The sequence below is a fragment of the Culex quinquefasciatus genome, chromosome 1, assembly GCF_015732765.1.
Source record: "Culex quinquefasciatus strain JHB chromosome 1, VPISU_Cqui_1.0_pri_paternal, whole genome shotgun sequence".
In the NCBI taxonomy this organism is placed as follows: domain Eukaryota; kingdom Metazoa; phylum Arthropoda; class Insecta; order Diptera; family Culicidae; genus Culex; species Culex quinquefasciatus.
The window spans coordinates 92,847,338-92,860,985 of record NC_051861.1 but is presented as its reverse complement, the minus strand read 5'-3'; the positions used below and the strand labels follow the sequence as shown (position 1 = coordinate 92,860,985).

At 45.2% G+C, this 13,648-nt stretch overlaps 1 protein-coding gene across 8 annotated transcripts in view; it reads left to right on the top strand.

Moving 5' to 3' along the window:
- LOC6042731 (amyloid-beta A4 precursor protein-binding family A member 2) overlaps positions 1 to 7,174 on the top strand; it is a 33,480-nt gene extending 26,306 nt beyond the window's left edge. For 4 of the 8 annotated variants that reach the window (XM_038261266.1, XM_038261051.1, XM_038261369.1 and 1 more), the window contains 5 exons: positions 5,181 to 5,323; positions 5,483 to 5,488; positions 5,553 to 6,407; positions 6,735 to 6,875; positions 6,940 to 7,102. In XM_038261266.1, the coding sequence (XP_038117194.1) occupies positions 5,181 to 5,323; positions 5,483 to 5,488; positions 5,553 to 6,407; positions 6,735 to 6,875; positions 6,940 to 7,011 (1,217 nt within the window). In that variant the 3' untranslated portion in view covers positions 7,012 to 7,102. Of the gene's footprint in view, positions 1 to 5,180; positions 5,324 to 5,482; positions 5,489 to 5,552; positions 6,408 to 6,734; positions 6,876 to 6,939; positions 7,103 to 7,146 lie in introns of those variants that run through there. The other 4 variants (XM_038261315.1, XM_038261213.1, XR_005278295.1 and 1 more) reach the window with 3 other exon arrangements.
- The last annotated feature ends 6,474 nt before the right edge of the window (positions 7,175 to 13,648 follow it).

Genomic DNA, 13,648 nt, shown 5'->3' with positions numbered 1-13,648 from the left:
AGCGATAACTTGATGGTGCATAATTTCTCAAAATGTCTTATGGAATAATTATTTAAAATATTAAGCATTTGTATGGCACTAGAAACCTCGCTAGAAACAGTTTTTTGGCATTAAGTTTGTCATTATGATTCTAGGTAATTCCTCTTTTATACTAAAATTTCCGAAAAATTGATAGAAATTGTATTTTTATTATAAATTCATACGACCATTTCAAAAAGTAAAAGAAAACCGGCTTCACTTTTTGAAACCCCGTGTCATGTCCGTTCGTCCGTGGTTGGATGTTTATTAATTTTATACTATTGCAAAATTATCTATAATTTCATGTAATAATTATGTAAAATTTCTTAGCAGTAGTAATAAAACGCGTGGTTGCTGTTTGGTAGTTCGGATTGGAATGTTTATTCTGACGTTTGTGTGAGACAAGGTTTTGGAGTGTAAGGTGTGGCAGTTCCGGTGCACGGTGAATTAGGGTTAGGCAAATTGCACTTATATTCTACACTCAACATCCCGCCTCAATTTGCTATTCCTAGCATCTCCCTCAGCTTCTTGAATCGTGGTGCCGCTAATCCCTTTGTCATGAGATCGGCGACTTGCTCCTCCGTTGATAAGTACTGCAGACGCAGCTTACCGTTGTCGATCAGCTCCTTCACGAACCGATACCGGACGTCGATGTGCTTCATCCTCTTCAGCTTGCGTGGATCAGCCGTGACAGAGATGCATGGCTGATTGTCCTCGTAGACGGTGACCGGATGGGGCACCTCGAACTCGATGGACGCCAGTAGGTTCAGCATCCACATCACTTCGCAGCTTGCTTGGCAAAGTGACATCAGCTCGGCTTCCGTCGACGACAACGCCACAGAAGTTTGCTTGCGCGTCGACCAGTTCACGGTTTGGCCGTGCAGCTTGAGCACGAACCCGGACACGGACTTCCTGTCGGTGGGGCCGTTTCCCCAATCAGCGTCCGCAAAAGCTTCGACTCCGACCGCCGAATCCGTTCGCTGGTAGACCAGCTTGTAGTCCAGCGTCCCTTGAAGGTACCGCAGTACGCGCTTCAAGTGGACCCAGTGCTCCTCGGTTGCACTGCTTTGGAAACTGGCGAAGTAGTTGACCGCCGGACAGATATCCGGTCGAGACGTCACGGTCAAGTACATCAAGCAACCGACCAGTTCCTTGTACGGCTTGTCGGTGAGTTCCTTCGGATCACCTCTCTCGAGCTTCAAGCGCGGTTGTATCGGCACTGGAGAAGACTTGCAGTTTTCCATGCCGAATCGCTTGAGAACTCCCAGCGTGTACGCCTTCTGATCGATGGTCATCGATCCCGCCTTCCTGTCACGATTGATCCGCAGTCCGAGAAAGATCTTGGCCTCCTCCATATCCTTCATCTCGAACTCCGTGGACAGCTTACCCTTCAGGGCCCGGATCGCCTTCAGGTCGTTCCCGGCGATCAAAATGTCATCCACGTAGATCAGCATGTACGTGACGACACCATCCGCCCTCCAGTGGTACAAGCACAAATCGTGTTGGCTCCGCTTGAACCCCAACTTCGTCACGTAGTCGTCGAATCGTCGGTTCCAGTTCCTGGAGGATTGCTTCAAGCCATAGATTGATCTGTTCAGCTTGCAAACAAGGTCCTTCCTCTCAAAGCCAGGCGGCTGGCACATGTAGATGTCCTCGTCCAGCGAACCGTTCAGGAAGGCGCACTTGACATCCATTTGGTGGAGATGCCAGCCTTCGTGATTCGCCAGGGCCAAGAGTATCCGCAACGTCGCCATCTTCGCCACCGGTGAGTATGTTTCGGAGAAATCGAAGCCCGCCCGCTGAGTGAACCCACGTGCCACGAGCCTTGCTTTGTACCTCTCCACAGTTCCTTCACCGTTTTTCTTGACTTTGAACACCCATTTGTTGTCGACGATCCTCGCTCCGTCAGGGGGCGCCACCAAGCGCCACGTGTCATTCTTCGCCAGCGAAGTGAGCTCTTCCTGAATGGCTTGCTCCCACTTCGGCCAATCCTGTCGCCTCCGCAACTCACCGACGCTCGAAGGAATCTCATCGACGTACTCTTCAGCACACAGCGCAAACACGGTCATGTCGAAGTCGGCATGCCATGCCGGGGGCACAATCGTACGCTTTTCTCTTCCTTCAGTGTCACGTTGCGGACTGGGTCCAGCAGGCGTCAGTTCCGGGACAGGAACCACTTCGTCTTCTTCGGCACTTTCTTCACCAGTGTTGTACTCGGACTCCGCCTCCGAATCTTCTGGCAGCGCTGGTTCCACCGGCCGCGCCGGTTCGACTTGCTGCACTGGTTTCACCTGGCGAACAACACTTTTCTCCACAACGACCCGCTCTTCACTTGCACTGTGTTCTTCTTTTTCTTCATCTTTGGTGAACACTAGCTCGTTGAACACAACATCTCGCGCAGTGAAGATCTTCTGGCCGTTCCACACTCGATATCCAGTCGGCCCGTACCCCATGAACTTCACTTTCTCCGTCTTCGAATCCAGCTTCTTGCGCCGTTGCTTCGGCACGTGCGCGTAGCAGTCGCTGCCGAAAACCCGCAGGATCGACACGTCCGGTTTCTTGCCGTGCCACGCCTCGTAAGAGTGACGTCACCTTCAACCGCTACGCTGGGACTCCTGTTCAGCACGTAGATCGCCGTGTAAACAGCTTCGCCCCACAGATTCCTCGGAAGTCCGCTGGCCGCGAGCATTGCCCGCACCTTCTCCACGACGGTCCGGTTGAGCCGCTCGCTCGATCCGTTTTGTTCCGGCGTGTACGGAACCGTCGTCTCCAACTGGATCCCCTTCGACTTGCAGAATCTCCGCATCGCATGGCCAGTGTACTCTCCGCCGTTGTCACACCGGAGTCGTGAAATCCGCTTGCCAAAATACGCCGTGGCCATCGCTTCGTACTCGACGAACTTCTCCAGCACTTCGTCCTTGGTCTTGAGCAGGTAAACAACGGCCAGATGCGTAAAATCGTCAGTGAAACTTACGAAATACGCATTGCCGTCCCACGTCACGGGTGTGACTGGGCCACAGACGTCGCTGTGCACAACTTCCAGTGGGCGCCGAGCGCGCTTCTCCGCCAGCTTCCGGAACGGTTCTCGTGTCTGCTTCCCGGAGATACAGCACTCGCAGATCACCTTCTCAGCACCGTTCTCAATCTCCGCGATGTCCATGCCGTCGACCATCTGCTTCCGCACGAGCTTCTGTAGATTCTCGTTCCCCAAGTGGCCGAATCTGTGATGCCACAGCTCCAACTTCCGGCACACCCGGCCAGACACCATCGCTTGTCCGTCGGATTCCCGGCGCCGGAAATCCATGGCGTACAGCTTGCCGAACTGTCTTCCGGTGGCAACGACGTCCCCGTCTCGCTCGACGAAGATTTTCCTTCGTAGAAGATCACTTTCTTGCCGCTGTTTTCGAGGCGTCGCAGCGACAACAGGTTGAGGGTGAGCTCCGGGATAAACAGCACATCCTCTATCGCGATCTCGATCGTTTCGCCACCAACCGTGGATTGGACATTCACCCGGCCCTTGTGCCGAGCCAGCAGGTTGATTCCGGCCTTCGCAGTTTGTATCACCACCGGATCCTCCAACTCCTGCAAGCTCTCGAACATCTCCTTGTCTTTCGACATATGCTCGGAAGCTCCGCTGTCCAAATACCATCGAGAATCTTCTCGCGAGCTCACGGCCGCGACTTCTTGCACGTCCGCCACGAACGACACGGGATTGGATCCCAGGTTCGCCTTGTGCTCCGGCTTCCTCCGCTGTTCCGGCTTCTTGTCGTTCCGCTTCGGACATTGGTTCTTCTTGTGCCCGACGCCGCCGCAGGAAAAACACTTGAACTTCGGCTTCGAACGGCCCGCAAAAGCAGCGTCTTCCGTTTGTTGTTCTGCACGCTTCCCCTTCTGCTTGGCCTCGAAATCCAGATAGTTCCGCCGGACGACGTCCATCGTCAGTTGGTCCGACATCACGCTCATGGCCGTAGTGACGGTGTCGTAGGAATCCGGCATCGTCAGCATCAGATGGCAGATCGTGTCCTCCTCGTCCATTTTCGCACCAGCACCCTTCAGCTCCCGGACCAGCTTGTCGAATTTCAAAAGTGGTCCTGCAGGGTTCCTTCTCGTCGAACTTCATCGTCAGAAGCTGCTTCTTCAGCAGGTACCGGTTCGTGGTGCTTTTCCGCTCGAAAACTGCGCACAGCCCGTCCCAAATTTCCTTCGGGCTCTCCTTTCCCTTGACGTGCTCAAGGTGGCTGTCCGCGACCAACTCGACGAGCGCGTTCGCGCACCGGTCGTCCTCCTTCATCCGCCGTGCCTTCAAAACCTCCTTGGCTGCCGCCTGTGCATCCCCTTCCGGAACGTTCCAGAAGTTTTCCTCCTCGGCCGCTTTCTCGATGCAGTGCCTCAGTCCCAACGTCTTCAAGTACCGGAGGACCCGGTAACTCCAGTTGCTGAAGTTGCTGCCATCGAACTGCCGAATCCGGACGGTTTCAACTTTTTCGCCCATCGCGCACGACTTTCCGCCAAACTTTTCGCACGTACTTTTTCCGAAACTTTCTAGGTTATGGCTAGGGGCCCGTAACCTCTTAGCAGTAGTAATAAAACGCGTGGTTGCTGTTTGGTAGTTCGGATTGGAATGTTTATTCTGACGTTTGTGTGAGACAAGGTTTTGGAGTGTAAGGTGTGGCAGTTCCGGTGCACGGTGAATTAGGGTTAGGCAAATTGCACTTATATTCTACACTCAACAAAATTGAACATTTTTATGTGAGGGTACACATCAACCGAGGACATTTTTTTCTTCTTCTTCTAAAATTTTCTTTGTCTTTTCAATTCAAGGTTTTTAAGAAAGTCATAATTGTAGATATTGATTTTTCCAAAGGACATAACTTAAAATTGTATCCATTTGGTTCTACTCTGTTAGCAGATTCAATTTCATTTTGACATCATTTCGCTAAATGATTTTTGATCTCCACGATGCTTTGTAACACACAAGTTTACCAGTCATGCGTACTGTGCGAAATCGTCAAAACCGGAATGCATTCTAGTCTTGGTATTGTGCAGAGAAGACAAAATTGAAAAGAGATCTGATTAGGATGTCCAATAATTTGTCGTAGTTTGTTATCTGCTTTATAGTTGCGACACACAAATGATCACCATTCTAACAAAGTTTCCTCGTCCAGGCCTCTTGGATCCGGCAGTCCTGATCGAGGGCGTTCTCTTCCGGGCCCGCTACCTCGGCTCGACCCAGCTCGTTTGCGAGGGTCAACCCACCAAGTCGACCCGCATGATGCAAGCCGAGGAGGCCGTTTCGAGGATCAAGGTAAGTTGCTCCGTTCCGCGATCACTGCACGACCACACTTGTTGATACCATTAACAATATCGGCTAACCCAAACCCCTTCTTCATGTATGTTTTCTTTACGCGCCGTTATATCTAACATGCTTGCTCTCTAACATCTGTAAATCGCCCACCTCGCGCAGGCTTTGGTAAGGATCGCTAGGTTTTTCGATCGTAGCTGCCTGACTGACGAGTTGCGTTGTTCCGTTGCAGGCCCCGGAAGGTGAATCCCAGCCGAGTACCGAGGTCGACCTGTTCATTTCGACCGAGAAGATCATGGTGCTGAACACGGACCTGAAGGAGATCATGATGGACCACGCGTTGCGGACGATCTCGTACATCGCGGACATTGGCGACCTGGTGGTGCTGATGGCGCGGAGACGGTTCGTGCCGCAGGACGCCGATCCCGGCGATCCGGCGTTGACCAGTTCGAACCCGCCACCGCCTACGCCTACGGCAGCAGACAACGGTGCAAGTCCGCCGAAAAGCAAGTCGTTGCCGCGGGGTAACCGAACGCCCAAGATGATCTGTCACGTGTTCGAGAGCGAGGAGGCCCAGTTCATCGCGCAATCGATCGGGCAGGCCTTCCAGGTGGCGTACATGGAATTTCTGAAGGCGAACGGAATTGAGGATCACAGCTTTATGAAGGAGATGGACTACCAGGAGGTGCTCAACAGTCAGGAGATCTTCGGCGATGAGCTGGAGATCTTCGCCAAGAAGGAGCTGCAGAAGGAGGTTGTGGTGCCGAAGGCGAAGGGAGAGATTCTCGGAGTTGTGATCGTGGAGTCGGGCTGGGGATCGATGCTGCCGACGGTGGTGATTGCGAATCTGGCCTCGTCGGGGGCGGCTGCCCGCTGCGGGCAGCTCAACATTGGCGATCAGATCATCGCGATCAACGGGCTGAGCTTGGTGGGTCTGCCGCTGTCGACGTGCCAGAGCTACATCAAGAACGCCAAGAATCAGACGGCGGTAAAGTTTACGGTGGTGCCGTGTGCGCCGGTGGTGGAGGTTCGGATCAAGCGGCCGAACACCAAGTACCAGCTGGGCTTCAGCGTGCAGAACGGAGTGGTGAGTTTTCAACTTCTGATTGATTGCCATCCTACATTACGGGCACCTAACAAACAATATCAAACTACACGCACGCAAAATACAAGAGGCTTGCTGCGCCTTCCGAATGCTGCAAATCGTCAAACGAAAACAATTTTTTTCGACCGATTCAGATCGCGTCTCTGACGCAACTGTCGAAATTTGCACAAACTGTCAAATGATTGCAAAATCAGAGTTGTGAGCCGTACCAAAATCGGGACACAGCCCTGCCGAAACCGCTCGCATCTCCCAAAGTCAGTCAATTTTATTTGAAATAAACAAATTTCTTCGCCTTTTCCCCCCGAACAGATCTGCAGTTTGCTGCGCGGAGGAATCGCCGAACGGGGTGGAGTGCGCGTTGGCCACCGGATCATCGAAATCAACAACCAAAGTGTAGTGGCGGTTCCGCACGAAAAGATCGTCAACCTGCTGGCGACGTCGGTGGGCGAGGTGAGTTTTTGAACTGTGGACTGCTCGCATCTTTTTTGACATTCAACTATGTTTTTCTTTCTAGATTCACATGAAAACAATGCCGACGTCGATGTTCCGGTTGCTAACAGGCCAGGAGAATCCGATTTACATCTAAGGAAGTACCGCGATTGTGATACCGGAGCGGAGCGGAGGATGAGAAATCCGCGCGCGGAACTAGAACTTAAGTAAAAAAAAGGTAAAGCAAAGACGCTTTTTTGTTACATTTTCTTGACACTTGTTCGACTTGCAGGAGAATGAGAAACTGTTAGGTTGTTAACGAAAAACTTAGTTGAATATGTTGAAACAGACTCCAACTCCTCCCGGAAGTGATGATTTCATCAGAAAAGTAATGCTCAGCTTGAAGGCACGCACTTTTTTGGACGTGTTTTGGAAAGGGGCTAAACCCACGACTCACACGAACTCTTCCCCCTTTCGGCACGCTCTTGCGACCAACTATTGTCTACTATTAACACAAATCTATAGTCCCTTTTTTGTACGGAAATGCCTAAAAAGAATTTGTGGTAAATCCTGGTCTTTAGTCCAATTTGAAACAACTTTCTCAAACCCCGATGGTTTGACACTAATTGTTGTCAAACGAACGGAGTCACTTTTTAGTTTGACTTTGACCAACCAACAGGGGTACAAACTAAAAAAGTGGCCAACTCTTGAGACATTTTCTGAACTTTGCCTTACTATGGATCTTCAACTTCTCAAAAAAAAAAACTCTCATTTGGAGAAATGTGTAAGCTGTGGAGACATGCAAAAGTATGAACAAATTCAAAAATGGTAAAAAAAAACTTACAGAATGGAATTTTGGAGACTTTGACTACCATAAATAATTCTGGTTTTTTATATAAGTTTTACGAGTATCGAGAAATTAAAAAGAGAGATGTGAGCCGGTAACATGGAGTGAAACTTTCTCAGCTGTCATGAAATCCTTCACAGCAGCTTGACAGAAAGTTTTACTCCATGTTGCACTTTTAATTTCTCGATAGAGACTTTTAATGACTGTGAAAACTTTTGCAGAGTTAACAGATTTTTATTTTTCACATATTTTGAAGATATTTAATGTTTCGTACTCTTAGAAATTTTGAAAACTTTTTAATTCTTCGATGAGATCTTTAAAATCTCTTGTTGAAGAGATTTTAAAGATATTTGAAAATTATAAATATTTTCTGCGTTTGCAGAATGACTTTTGGAGACTTTAAAAACATGGAGTGGAAATTTTTAAACTTTTCCATACTTATAAAATGGAATTTACTACAAATATAAACCCTTTCAATGACTTTGAAGACTTTTGCAGAGTTTACATAATTCTAATCATAGCATATTTTGAAGATGTTTATTGATTCGTACTCTTAAAAGTTTTGAAAACTTTTCAATTCTTTGGAGGGTTTTGAATATTTTTAAGATTATGAAGACTTTTTGCGGTAGCAGAATTACTTTTGGAGACTTTGAAAACTTGGAGTGGAATTCAGACTTTTCCAAACATTGAAGACACTTGATCAGTATGTAGACTGTTGGTGGACTTTTTTACAATCTCGAGAAAAAGGGGGAAATTATATTGAAATTGGGTACTAAAGCCCTGTGTCAATTTTTATGTACAACGGTAAAAAGCACGATTAAAAACCATTTCTGACCTTTATTTATTCATTTTAACTCAAAAAAAATTTTTGACAATACAACATTTGTTCGATGGATCAACTATGGTCCCCTTGGAACGAGCTGTCAAGTAGGAGCTTTTCTGTCAAGAAGGACCGAGAGGTTAATTTTTCAAAATTGATTTAAAAATCCATTTTAAACTCTTTGTGGTCGAACAAAGGGTCATTGTACTCAGAAAAATAAGCTTTATCGCTGTAAACAAAAATATCAGCAATCTAAGCTTCATTTTAGGACCCAATTCACCATTTTTCTCGAGGTTGGTAGTTCAGGTGAAGCTGGTTACAAAACTTAATAATTTTGACGAATATGTTAACTTTAATAGCTTTGGAGACTTTTATGACTTTTCTGAAATCTAGCTTTGGAGATTTATTAAACTTAGACTTATTAGACTAAGACTTTGCACAGTGCAGACTTTAAAAAATATTTAGTTCTGGCGGCTATGCAGAATAAAGATTTAGCTTATCGAGAAATTAAAAGTATAACATGGAGTTAAACTTTCTGCCAAGCTGCTGTGAAGTTTACCATGACAGTTGCGAAAGTTTAACTCCATGTTACCGGCTCACATCTCTCTTTTTAATCTCTCGATAAAAACCATGAATGCTACCGAGAAATTAAAAATGGAGATGTTAGCCGGTAATATAAAACAACCTTTACATAAGCTTGACAGAAAGTGTATATCTATGTTGCACTTAAAACATACCGAATAGTTGTTAACTCTGACTTGACATGACTTCGTGAAATGACGACTTTGAAGATTTTTATGATTATTGAACGATTTAAAGACTTGTAAATTTGTAAGATTCGAAGACTTGTAAGTTTCTAGATTAAAAGGTCAGAAGGTCATATTTGCATAGGAAACCCTTGACTCATAGGTTGTTTTGAAAATTTACTCTAGATTTCAGAAGCGCTGGGTTTTCATGCCATATGCTATCGAGAAATTAAAAAGAGAGATGTGAGCCGGTAACATGGAGTTAAACCACTGACGAACTGACGTGCCACGCGCAAACCACTTTTGACCGCAGCTGTCTTCTTCTTGTTTGGCGTTTTTGCTTCTAACGAACAATCTGTCAAATGATTTTTCTCTCTTACCTCACTTCACTAGCTCTCTGCTCTCGCTTCGCACCAATGTTTACATGCAATGTATTGTTGAAGTCAACATAAACTGACACACGCTTTCGCCGAAACAAACAGCGCGCTCTAAAATCGTTCTGAGCGCATACCTTTTTGAAACGACGCAGGTTACAAGTTGAATCATAGTCGCAATATCGAAAACACGTGTGGAAGAGAGAATTAGTTCAGCGAACCTGAAGGTAGATGGAGTTGGTGTTCGCTGGAGAATTTGCGGTTAGAATTTCCTCAGAAATATGTATGGGGTGGCACGTCAGTTCGTCAGTGGTTAAACTTTATGAAAAGTCATGTTATGCTTCACAGCAACTGCACAGACAGTTTAACTCCATGATGCACTTTTAATTTCTCGATACTCTTGAGATTTTCTTAAGGAGCTATTACACTACGGCAAACAAACAAACAAATTAGCACTTTTTGACAGTTTGCCAGTTTGCCTGCTTTGTTTGTTTGCCTGGATTTGTCTGTACAAACGTCAGCCTGCATACATTTTGCCTGCGAGTTTACCGCAAACAAGTTTGCAAGTTTGGCGAACTGTCAAACACGAAAAAGTGCGAGTTTGTTTGTTTGTTTGCGGTAGTGTAATGGCTCCTTTAGATTTTAGATACCCTGAGAGATTTTTTTTCAATTTAAACATTGAAGGATTTAATCATTTAAGGAATTTGACCACATTAATACTAGAAATTTTGAAAGACATTTGAAGACTTTGGAGACTTTTGGGAACTTGTGTAGGCTTTTAAATGCCGTTTCAAACATTAGATCTTTTAAGCTTAAAGACTTTTTCAGGGCAATTAATTTAGGATTTATCATAGATTCTCCTGTAACCTTAGGCTATAACTGAATAAAGTTTTTTTTTCCCAAATTAAAAAAACAGTGAAACTAACACACGAACACATCAGTGCGAAGCAAAACATGCATTATACACGTATTACATACAAACACACAAGATTTTTAGAATAGGCTCGAACTGACTGTTCCAAACTGATATATCTCAAGCAGAAATTAGAAAAAAATACTAAATAAAACGCGACTAAAATAAGCAAATAGTTAAACAAAACGAACCGTAACTTAAAGCAAACAAGCAAACAAAAAACAACCACAAAGCAGACGTGTAAAACGAGGAAGGTATTTATTCGTAGCAATATATACGTATACAAACATACATATGAGCAGACAGAAAAACCCGAATTAACGGAAAAAAAATAAAATCAACCAAAAAGAAACAGTTTAACTAAAATGGCGACAGAGAATAATAACAAAAAAAAGTCTAGTGCTGTGCGCGCTTGTTTTTTTGCTCTAGTGCTTAGCAGAATTCGGCGACAACCCGGCAGCATGAACTTTCACAGAACAGGACGAATGGAAGGCAGACCGGATATTGGCCCAGTTAACTTTATATGACAACAACAACAACAAAAATCAAGCAAGCAAGTGAGACGCTCCAAAAACAGAAGTAAACATGAAGAAATCGATGAGGTCTGAGGTAGCTCGTAACTTAGGAATGTTTAAAATAAAACTGCATGTTATACAGTGAAGAAACAGAAACACACACAAACACAAGTACTAGTGAATAAAAACAAAACATTTAAAAATATTTAATGTGATAATAAGCAAGTAATCATCCCAAAACAATCAGCAGCATCTAAAAAAATAATAAAAGAAAACAGGTTGTTGAGCGACGATACCCTAAACCTACAATACTGTGAAAAGCTAGGATTGACAAGTGGGAGCGGGACGAAACGAACAATACGAGTGTTGTGTTAAACAAAATGGCGGAATAGAAGTGGAGAAAAAAAACAATGCATTTCAAATGAGACAAAGAATGACTTTGGTTGGTTTAGAACAAAAAGAAATTTCTGCAAAAATGTGCGTTCACTGGCGGGCGTCAACGTTGAGCCTCGAAAGATAAAGGTGCTCTCGAAATCGGCAACGGGGACAGGTACGTTCAACTTGTACTTCGATCGTGGGTCCGTTAAAATCCAGGACCTATGGCGGATCAAAGCACTGGACGACTTCTTTGTGACGTGGCGATTCTACATGAAGAATCCGGCCGACGCTGCCAAAAAAAAATCGGCCTCGGCTCCAGAAACTGCAACCTTCCACCCCGCTGCGTGAAGTGTGGTGAGACGCACTTAACCGATAGGAAAGACCAGCTGGAGGTAAATGCCCAGCAGCACAAAGCGCGCGAACTGTGGTGGAAACCACACGGCGAATTTTCGTGGCTGTGCCGCGCGGAAAAAGTACCTCGAGGAGTAGAGCAAAAAGAATCAAGCGCCAGCGTCCCACCAACCTCCGAAGATTTTGAGCTAGAGGTGGTGCGGTTCCATCGACCAACGCTGCGTTCCCTCCCAGTTGGGGTGGTTCGCTAGGGTATCCCCCCGGGACAAGCTGATGTTATCGGTGATGATCTCTTCACGCTTCCCGAGTTTTTCGTTCTTGCTGGACAGATGCTCACTTGTTTTCGTGCCTGCCGGAACATTTTGTTGTCATTTCATTTATTTCTGGCAGTTTTATACTTCTTGGTCATTCGCTGCCCTCTGCCGGAACATGGCAGATCAACTCCAAGCTCTTAGTGAGCGGATGATGAAGTACATCTACAACGGATAAACTGCCTTGTGCTGCGAAGCTTTTCGACGTCGATAGACGAAACACACTGTAATCTAGTTTTAAGCTTTTTCTATTTATTTATTTTTTTCTTAGCAAATCTCGAAGGTTTGTTTTTATTTTATTTTTCCTTCCCTTGCCAAGTCCATTGTTAGAATCATCCAATGAATCATAGTGTAAACCATAGGACCCAAAAGAACTCCAGATTTCTATTAGGTTAAAAAAAAATCAAACCATCAAACCATAGGAGTCCGAAGGCATGAGTGGGGAGAGCATCCAAACCTATTTTTACTCCAAGGAACGTTCTACTCCAGGGTTCGAACTGACGACCTTTGGATTGCGAGTCCATCGGAGCAGGCTTGGTTTTGTGTGAATGGTGCACGCCCGAATTGTCAAAATCACGCAGTGATACCAACATTACAAAAAAAAAACTGTGCCATGGCACAGTACCACTGCGCGATTTTGACATTTCGGGTGTGCACCATTCGTAACGCCATCTTCACTTAAAAATCTGGATAGCGTGGAGACGACTCCTACACTTGGAATGACTTAACGGTCTAACAACATCCAAGGCCGGGACCGACGTTTTACTTCCCCATCCGATGGAAGGTTGGAGCAGATGGGAATCGAACCCATGATCTTCCGCTTACTAAGCGGACAGCTTACCCATTTGGCCAAGCCTGCTGAAACACGATTTTTTTTGTGAAAGATGATTTCTGAATTAATTTTTGCTTGCACTTGTGTTAAAAGAATTACAGCTTTGTGAAATTTTCTGCTCTTTTCTACAAAAATAATTCCGTATTTTTTAAACAAAAGTAATTTTTATAAAGGGGTAGAAACACTTATCTTGAAATTTTATTATTGAAAAGAGCAATTAATTTCACCAATAAATACGTTTCTACCATAGACTAAATAAAGACTATAGGGACTTAGGAAAATTTTCGCCATAATTCAGGTATATCGTTCCATGAATTGTTGAACAATGGTTTGAATAGTTGGGACTTAGGAAAATTTTCGCTGAATTCAGGTATATCGTTCCATGAATTGTTAAAGTATTATTTGAATTATTCGGACTTAAGATTTTTTTTTGCTGTAGTTCATTTGGCTCAATCATACAATACCTGTTTCAAATAATCCTTAGCGTTTGGCGAACAGTTATATCGTTCCATGAATTGTTGTACAATTGTTTGGATTATTGGGACTTAAGAGTTTTTTGCTGAACTTCAAGTTGGAAATACTACGTCGGCTATGGTACCCTTATGTTTTAACAATAGCTGTTCCAAAAAATCCTTACCATACGGCGAAAAGTTTTATTTCTCCATGAATTGTTGAATTATTGTTTGAATCATTGGGACTTAAGAAAA